This window comes from Myotis nattereri (genome assembly GCF_964212035.1).
Source record: "Myotis nattereri genome assembly, chromosome: 12".
Lineage (NCBI taxonomy): Eukaryota > Metazoa > Chordata > Mammalia > Chiroptera > Vespertilionidae > Myotis > Myotis nattereri.
The window spans coordinates 81,557,545-81,567,036 of NC_138087.1; the positions used below are offsets into that span (position 1 = coordinate 81,557,545).

The window sequence follows — 9,492 nt, forward strand, 5'->3', positions numbered from 1 at the left end:
TGCCAGCCTGCAGACAGAAGGGTCCCAGGTTCAATCCCTGTCAAGGGCACATGGGCGGGTTGCCAGCTGGATCCCAGGGCGGGTGTGATTCTCTCTCATTGCGGTGTTTCTAGCTCTCTCTCCCTTTCCTTTCATCTCCAAAGTCAATAAAAATATATCCTTAATTAAATATAATAAAGACACACGCTGGCCCTCCCCACACAGCCCTCCCCACCTGGGACATCTGGTCCCACTGAGGGGAGGGGGGCCACTGCAGAGGGGGGGCTGAGGGCGTGGGGGGGGACCGTCCCCTGGAGCTGGGGTGGGAGTGGCCTGGCCAGGAGGGAACTAGAGCAGAGGCGGGGCTCAGGCAGCAATAAAAGGTGCGAGAACCTTGGCAGCCGGAGCTGGGATGCAGCCACACGGGACATCCGCTGCCATGGGAACCGTGGTCCTGGCCCTCGTCCTCCTGGCCACTGCAGCCGCCACGGCCGACAACTGTCCAGGTGAGCCAGGCTCCGGGCGGGCCGGCCTGACGAAGGTCCCAGAGCCGAGAGCCTCCGCACAGACCACTGCCAGCCCCCTGCCAGGTCCTTCCAGAACATTCTTCTTCAGACTGAGGCTGAACCACCCTCCAGGGGCACCTGCCTCAGGGTCCTCCCTGGAGGGGCACAGGTGGTGTGAGGGGGAGGCTGGAGAGCGCCCCCTCCCCCAGCCCGGGTCAGTGCAGGGTCGCACCCAGCGCTGGGGCCCTTGAGCCTCATGGGACAGGCGGCCCCAGGGCTCCCCGAGGTGGCACAGCAAGAGGGCAAGGGTCCCAGGGTCCCCACGGCCCCGTCCTCCTTCCCTGGCCCAGGGGCTCTCCAGGGGGTGCCACCCCTCCCTCCGGAGTCTCTGGCTGTGGGAGAGGCTGGGACCCGGGACCAGGTGCTGCCTCCCAGGGCCCCGGGGCCTGCAGTGCGGCCTGTGAGGAGGTGGGGGGAGCATGTCCCCTGTGACGGGAGAAAGGCCGCTGAGTCGGGAGGAAGGACACACGGGCCTCACGGGGACCGTCACCCTGAGTCCATGTTCTCCCCTCGTGGCATCCTATTTTCTTTCTTTGTAAACAAAAGGATTTTAAAATTTATTCATTTGCCAGAGAGAGAGGGAGGGAGACGTGGATTCGCTGTTCCCGCTGCTCGCGCCCTGATGGCGACCGCGCCCACAGTCTCCGCGCCCTGGATGGCGCTCTGACCAGCCAGGCTCCACCAGGGCCTCTCCTTGTCCCCAACCCCCGGGTGCCCTGTTGTTAATGAGCAAAAACTAAGCGAATGCAGAAGTGAGGTCCCCATTGGCTCCGCCCAGGGAGGACCTGCAGAGGAGAGGCCCGCGGACCATGTGGCCCCAAGCGGACCCCGGGGAGTGGCGGGTTTCCGGGTCCCCACACCCTCCCTAGAGGCCGTGTATTTGTGACGGACGCACTTGAACTCTGAGAGGCAGGTCCATCTCTAGCTCCAGGTCGGCGGGGGCTGCTGTGTGTCCTCAGATCACAGGGACCCCCACCCTCCGCACCCTCCAGCCCGGGATTCCCAGGCCACTTGCCCCAGGAATGGGGGTGACACGCGGCACTGCCCCCCCCCCCCCCCCGCTGTCACAGATGCGGGGGCTGCACTCACTGGACGGGCCACAGTGGATGGAGCTCTTCCTAAGGTCTCACACATTCGCATCAGCCACTCTGACCCCCAAAGCCTCCCTCTGCTCTCACTGTGCAGCCGGGCACAGAGCCCAGAGGGGCTGCGTGACTCCCTGAGGACACACAGCCTGAGGAGCGGACTTCCCCGGGGGCAGGGGGACCCCGAGGCCGGGCCCATCACCTGGGGGAGGACCGAGCACAGGCTCAGCAGAGGCGGCATCCGCCTCCCCTCCAGGCTGGCCCTCCAGCTGAGACAGGCGGCCAGGGCACAGCCATCTGCCAGGCCGGGTCCCCACGGTGGCACATCATTCGGGAGGGGGGTGGGAAGTGGTGCCAGCTCCTCAGAGCCCTCAGCCCAGGTCCTCACCCTGACAGGCGCCCGTGCTTCTCTGCAGAAGTGAAGGTGCTGGGGCTGGAAGCCGACAAGCTCACCATCCTCCGGGGCTGCCCGGGGCTACCTGGGGCCATGGGGCCCAAAGGAGAGGCAGGCGCCGACGGCAGGAGAGGTGAGTGCCCGGGGAGGGGGGACTGGGCCTTGTCTTTGCCCAGGGACACCCGGTGGAGTAGGGTCCCCAGCAGGTCTCAGGAGGGGCCTGGTGCTTGGTCCACTGGGGTGTGGGTCCCCATGGGAGGGAGCTGGTCTCGGGTCTCCCAAGGAGCTGACAGGCCTGTGTGGGCGGCCAGCACGGCTCCTGGTGATGATGCACCTGCTTCGTGGGGACCCAGCTGGACTGTCCTCCCTGCCCTCCCTGGTCCCAGCTGAGCCCGGGGGGCCTGTCTCCAGGGGGGACCACAGCGGGCCCGGCAGTCACAGCCAATGGAAACACCCAGGTTCCCCGGATGAGAGTAGAGCTGGGATTGGGCCTGGTTCCCTGGAAAGGCCCCCGATCACAGGTCCTGGCCTCTGCCTGGACAGCGGGGACTAGGAGGGCTGGGGTCCGGGACCCTCCTCTAGTTCTCCAGGGTCGAACCTGGGGTGCTAGGGGCCAGGGTCCTGTAGTTTGCTCACTGACATGTTTGAATTTGCAGGAGAACCAGGCCCAACAGGAGTCCCTGGGAAGGCGGGACCCCCTGGGCCGAAAGGTAACTCAGCAAAGAGCATGGAGAGCCCGGGCAGGACCCCCCACCACCCGGGGGCAGGGAGAGAGGAGGGGCACTTCCTGGGTGTCACATGGAAAAATTTCTAACCATAACCTAATGGTAACCATAAACCTTTCCTTATCCCTAACCCTAAGCCTATCCCTATTCCTAACCATAACCTTATCCATAAATCTTTCCTTAGCCCAAAGCCTAACCCTAATGCTAACCCTATCCATAACCCTAACCCTAACCATAACCATAACCCTAACCATAACCCTAATGCTAACCCTATCCTTCATCCTGACCCTAACCCTAACCCTAACCCTAACCCTAACCCTAACCCTAACCATAACCCTAACCCTAACCCTAACCCTAACCCTAACCCTATCCTTATCCCAAACACTAACCCTAACCCTATTCTTATTCAAAACCCTAACCCTAAACTTATGCCAAACCCTAATCCTATCCTTATCCCTAACCCTAACCCTAACCCTATCCTTACCCTAACCCTAACCCTATCCTTATGCCTAACCCTAACCCTAACCATACCCTACCCTTATCACTAACCCTAATGCTAACCCTAACCCTATCCTTATCCCAAACACTAACCCTATTCCTAACCCTAACCCTATCCTTATCCCAAACACTAACCCTGTCCTTATCCCTAATCCTAACCCTAACTCTGCCCCCAACAGGGTGCTCCCTCACCCAGGGCCTGGGTCTGTGTCCAGAGCACCCAGGGGGCCCAGGGCTGATCCCGACCCCAGCCCAGCACAGAAATGAGACCCGGCTCCCTTGCCCCATGACCTCTCCTGCCCTGGGCTCTCTCGGCCCCAGGAGGGTGGGGACAGGCGAGTCCTCTGGCTGACGGGGTCTGGCATGAGCCGTGTCATCTCCTTGAGCCTGTGCTGACCCTCCTTTCTCTACAGGAGACCGAGGGGAGAAGGGCCCACGGGGAGAAAAAGGTGAGGCCCTTCCGCCCTCCCCAGGGGTGGCTTCCAGGACCCTGAACACAAGGGGGTTCCCAGGGTGTGGAGCAGGGGCTGGGTGGAGAGCAGGCCCCTCCCTCTACGGGGAGGGTGTGGATGGGCGGGGTGGGGACCACACTCCTCTCTGAGCCTGTGCACCTAATCTCTCCCATCCCGGCCTCGGACCCCTGAGCAGGGCCGCCCTGTCCTCCCGGGACTCTGCCTGGGGCTCGAGGAAGTTGGGCAACGATTATAATGCAATGTCGGCCAGAGGCTGTGAGCCAAGCTGCGGTCACAGATGAGCAAATATAGAATACTAGAGGCCCGGAGCACGAAATTTGTGCATGGGAGTGGGGTCCCTCAGCCTGGCCTGCACCTTCTCCAATCCAGGACCCCTCAGGGGATGATCAGGCCTAAAATGGCAGTTGGTCATCCCTCTCGCAATACAGGACTGCTGGCTCCTAACCGCTCACCCGCCTGCCTGCCTGATTACTTCTAACCCCTCTGCCTGCCTGCCTGATGACCCTAACTGCTCTCCCCTGCCAGCCTGATCGCCCCTAACAGCCACTGCCTTGGCCCCCGACACTGTGGCTTTGTCTGGAAGGACGTAGGGAAGACATCTGATCTATCTGGTCTAATTAGCATATTACCCTTTTATTAGTATAGACTAGAGGCCTGGTGCACAAAATTCATGCAGGAGGCGGGGTGGTGTCCCTCAGCCTGGCCTGCACCCTCTCCAATCTGGGACCCCTGGAAGGATCTTCTACTGCCAGTTTACAGGGATTGGGCCTAAACCAGCAGTCGGACATCCCTCTCGCAATCCGGGACTGCTGGCTTCTAACTGCTCACCTTCCTGCCTGCCTGATTGCCCCTAACTTTTGCCTGCCAGCCTGATCACCCCCAACTGCCCCCCTTGCTGGTCTGCTTGCCCCCACCTTCCCTCCCCACTGGCCTGCTCACCCCCAACTGCCCCCGTGCTGGCCTGCTCACTCCAAACTGCCCCCCCCCCACAGTCCTGATCACCCCCAACTGACCCCCACTGACGGCCTGCTTGCCCCCAACTGGCCCCCCTGCTGGTCTGCTCACCCCCAACTGTTCCCCCCACTGGCCTGATCACCCCCAATGCCCCCCCCCTACCAGCCTGATCACCCACAACTGAACTCCCCTCTTGGCCTCTGACCTCCTCTACCTTGGCCCCGCCACCATGGCTTTATCCAGAAGAACGTCTGGAAGGTCTCCTGGAAGGTCTCCCAGTCTAATTAGCATAATACCATTTTATTGGTATAGAGGCCTGGTGCACAGGTGGGGGCTGGCTGGTTTGCCCTGAAGGGTGTCCTGGATCAGGATGGGGGTTCCCTTGGGGCGTGGGGCAGCCTGGGTGAGGGGCTGAGGGCCATTTTCAGGCTGGCCACGCCCCCTGGCCACCCAGGCCCCCAGCCCCTACTTGAGCAGCAGCCAGGGCAGGCAGGAGGCTTGGCTTCCTCCGTCACTGAGGGCAACCCAAGCTTCCAGCTCCGTGGATGCCGCCATCTTTGTTGGGTTAATTTGCATACTTGCCCTGATTGGCTGGTGGGTGTAGCAGAGGGGCGGTCAATTTGTATGTTTCCCTATTATTAGTGTAGCCTAGAGGCCCAGTGCGCACGAAATCGTGCACGAGTAGCTCACTACCTCTTGCCTCAGCTGGCCGCCCCACCCATTGCCGTCCTAACTCCCTGCCCACCCCCCCACTGATCATAGCTCTCCACCACTAGTAGCTTGCGCCCCGCCCTCCACAAGAGACACTGATCGTTTGGTTGTGACACCGTTACAGTGTGACAGCCATGGGCCTTTTATAAAAGAGAAGTGCCCTGAACTACACATAATACGTGTTGTAAATGGGCATGTGACCATTATACATTAATATGTTCCACGTGCTTGTAGAGAATTGATGAAATAGAAAACTTTGCTCCATATTCCCTGAAAAATGTTCAGAAAGGTGCCCAGAACACCCAAACCACTGGTAACTCCTTCAATGACCCAAGACAGTCACCCTCCCCAGGCTCACCCCCTGTGGTCCGAGGTGCAGATGTCCCTTCGCTGCCCTCCCCACCGAGCAGCCCGCTCTCCCCGTGTCCCCGAGGCTGCCCTGGGCCCAGGAGGCAGGTGAGGCTCAGACTCCGCCTCCCGGGAGCACAGCCAGGGCCTCCCCAGGGGGCAGGCTGGGGCCTGGCTGGGGGTCCAGCCTCCTATGGAAGCATCTAGAAAGGGCCTCCATCTCCTCCTGGGGCGGAGGGACCAGGGCTTGGCCGTCCCGCCTCTCACGGGTGTTTCCTCTCCCCCAGGAGCGTCGTGGGAAGCTGAGCGATGTGACACAGGTGGGCGACCCGCCGGGGTCCGGAGCCCAGTTTGGCCCCAGGTGGCGGGTGTGCGGGGCCCTCCCTGCAGGGACCATGGCCTGGGGTCCCCCATGCAGCCCATCAGCCTGCAGGGCCAGAGGCCCCGCCCCCTCCCTCACCGCTGGCCAATCACATGGGACAGCACTCAGCCCCGCCCCTGGACTCACCGCTGGCCACACCCATGGGACAGCACTCAGCCCCGCCCCCTGCCTCACCACTTGCCACTCCCATGGGACAGCACTCAGCCCCGCCCCCTGCCTCACTGCTGGCCAATCACATGGGACAGCACTCAGCCCCGCCCTCCGCTCCTGCCTTAGGGACCCCAATGACAGTCCCAGTCTCTTGCCCCCAAAATATTAGACCCCAATGGCCGGTGCCCGGGGACCAGGTGGGGGCGCCCTGGGGCGGGAGGGGCTGGCACACGGGGCCTGTCCATCACAGTCGGTGGCCCTGTTGGGGTCTCTGTCCAGCCCTGGAGCCTCCTGCCCACGCAGACCCCACTGTCCCGCCCTCCCTCCCTCCTGGGGCCTCCACGTGCCGCTTCCCTTCCCAGGACCTCGGAGCTGCGGGGAGATGCGCACCAGGGGCCACCCCCTGAGCGGCTGGCACACCATCTACCTGCCCGACTGCCGGCCGCTGACCGTGCTGTGCGACATGCACACGGACGGCGGGGGCTGGACCGTGAGTGCCGGCGGCGGGAGGGCGGTGCGGTCCTCGGGGGGCGGCTGCCGGGCCCGGGCCTCGCAGACCAGGCTCCACCCCGAGGACCCGCGCTCCGGGGCCCTTGTCACTGTCCAGGCCCCTGTGTCCGGGGCTGTCCCTTCCCAGGGGACGGAGAGAACCCGACGGGGTGGGTGAACCCGACCGTGGGCCCGGCCCCAGGGAGCCCCGTGCCTCCAGGTGTGGGCTCCGGGCCTGGCCTCCCCTCTCCCAGCTGCCACGTCCTCCTCGGTCCCACGTGGGCGCCGTCTGCCCGCCCGGGGTCTGGGCTGTGGGCGGGGCCGTGCTGGGCGGCAGCGCCGTCTCCCCTCCCCCAGGTGATCCAGCGCAGGGTGGACGGCTCCGTGGACTTCTACCGGGACTGGGCCGCCTACAAGCAGGGCTTCGGCAGCCAGCTGGGCGAGTTCTGGCTGGGCAACGACCACATCCACGCCCTGACCGCCCAGGGTAGGGCCCGGGCCGTGGCGTGAGGGGTGGGGGTGGGGGAATCTCACCTGCCCCGACCTCCGACCTGGGCCACCTGGACGGAGCCCGCTCCTCCGCCCCACACGTGCCGCCTCTGAGGACAGGAAGGTCCCAGCGGGAGGGGGTTGTCAGGGCCAGAGGAAGAGGGTTTGGGGGGCAGACCTCCTCCAGTCACGGCCGCTGGCATCTCAGAGGCCAACCTGGGGACACGGAGGCCCTCATCGGGGTTCGGTCCAGCGCCCAGCCCTGCCCTCCCCCACACCGTGCCCTGTCCCTGAACACACGGGAGACGGCCCCGTCCCACGAGGCTGTGGTGACCCCACCCCAGGGAACGCCCAGGGTACCCTTCTCTCTGGGGCTGGAGGGCGGGCTGGGGTTTGGTTCAGGAACGTGGGAGCACGTGCCCCCACCCCTCAGCGACCTGGACTTTCTGGGGGACCTCGGGGGACATCCTGGATGCCCAGTGCCAGGTCCCCTGAGCGTCACCCACATCCTGGCAGCTCAGGGTCCCTGCTCCTGGGACTGAGGCCCTGCCCCCCGCAGGCACCTACGAGCTCCGTGTGGACCTGGTGGACTTCCAGGGCACTGGCCACTTTGCCAAGTACCAGTCGTTCAGGGTGGGAAGCGAGGACGAGAAGTACCAGCTGATCCTGGGCGCCTTTGCAGGGGGCACCGCCGGTGAGTGTCGGCCACATGGTGGGGAGTGGGAGTCTGGGGTGGGCAGTGGGGATGGGCAGGGGGGTGGGTAGTGGGTCTGCACAGTGGGGGTGGGTATGGGTGATGGGCAGTGGGGGTGGGCAGTGGGGGTGGGCCGTGGGGGGTGGGCAGTGGAGAGCGTCTTGGCAGGGTCCTGGCTCTGTGTCTCTGGGTCTGGGCGGGGCCTGGCCTCACCACGTTGCTCCATCCACACGTGGGGATAACCCGCCTCCACCTGGATGCGCCCATGACGAGGGCGGGACACACGGGCTACAAAGAGCAGGACCTGAGCGTCTCCCTCCTGACCGCCCGCGTCGGAGCAGGTGGACAGGATGCCCGGGTAGCACCGCTCATGGCGCACGTCCCTCCCGTGAGGCCTGGAGGACCTGGACGTCTCAGGCAGTGGCCTCCCCTCCACGGGGCACAGTGCCCGTTCGCTGGCGGGCACAGAGCAGAGGGGGGGATTCCGAGGCCGGGGATCGGCCGACCGAGCGTTCGCTGGCGTGCGCGACACTGTCAGACTTCCCAGCGCACGACGCACAGCTGGACAGCTCGGGCCGGACCTGGTGCCGACACCTCCTGGCGCTGAGTGTAAGCGGCCCCACGTCTCCCCGGCAGGTGACTCTCTGATGGCCCACAATAGCTCCCTGTTCTCCACCAAAGACCAGGACAACGATGGAAGCTCCACCAACTGTGCTGAGAGGTACCAGGGCGCCTGGTGGTACTATGACTGCCACCTGTCCAACCTGAACGGGCGCTACCTCGGGGGCTCCCATGGAAGCTACGCAAATGGCATCAACTGGAAGTCGGGGAAGGGGTACAACTACAGCTACAAGGTGGCTGAGATGAAGGTGCGGCCCGTGTAGGGCAGTCGGAAGCCTGGAGTGTCTCCGAGCAGGTCCCGCCCCCCAGCATGGGCACAGGAGTTCCTCATGCAAAGACGGAGCTCGCCCCGGCTCCACCCCCGTCCTGTCAGGGAACCTCAGCTTTGAGACCCCGACAGACTCCCACCTTCCTCTCCTGCCTGCCAGGGTGAGGGTGGCCCTGACCTTGGGCATCGCACGCGTCCTCAATAAAGCTTCGCCTCGCTCCGCAGGCACAGGATGTCAGTCTATAAATATTTCTCTCTGTTCTGCGACCAGCACAGCTAGAGAGTGGACAAGAGTCCTGAGTAGGGGCAACAGGGGATTGAGAAAATGAAAGAGACAGACGCAAAGACAGTAGGGAAAGCTGGGACAGGGTGGGTCAGCTGCCCTCTGATGGAGAGACAGGGACCCAGAGCAGATACAGCGGGTTTATTTTATACAGTAACTTACCAGGAAGTTTTACTAAAGTTTAAGATAAAGAAAATATGTGCATTCTGTGGCTTCTTTGTAATCATCACTTCTGGATGGGTCTGGATAATCGTGTTTGTCCTGGTGCCTGGCTGGAACTCAGGTGCCTGGCGCCTGAGCTAAAGGTCAGACTCACAACACACCTGCCTCTGGTAAGGTATGTTTCCAGGGCATGGCTCTGCCAGGTGCCGCTGGATTCAGAT

The 9,492-nt window shown here is 63.4% G+C and overlaps 1 protein-coding gene across 1 annotated transcript; it reads left to right on the forward strand.

Moving 5' to 3' along the window:
* Nucleotides 1-391: 391 nt before the first annotated feature.
* LOC308527558 (ficolin-2-like) lies at nucleotides 392-8,821 on the forward strand (the record flags this gene model as incomplete). The annotated part of the gene is made up of 9 exons (XM_081102898.1): nucleotides 392-485; nucleotides 2,047-2,157; nucleotides 2,681-2,734; nucleotides 3,661-3,696; nucleotides 6,021-6,053; nucleotides 6,628-6,755; nucleotides 7,112-7,241; nucleotides 7,803-7,937; nucleotides 8,574-8,821. 9 exons carry the CDS (start codon nucleotides 392-394, stop codon nucleotides 8,819-8,821), a joined length of 969 nt encoding a protein of 322 aa, XP_080959024.1.
* Between the last annotated feature and the right edge of the window lie 671 nt (nucleotides 8,822-9,492).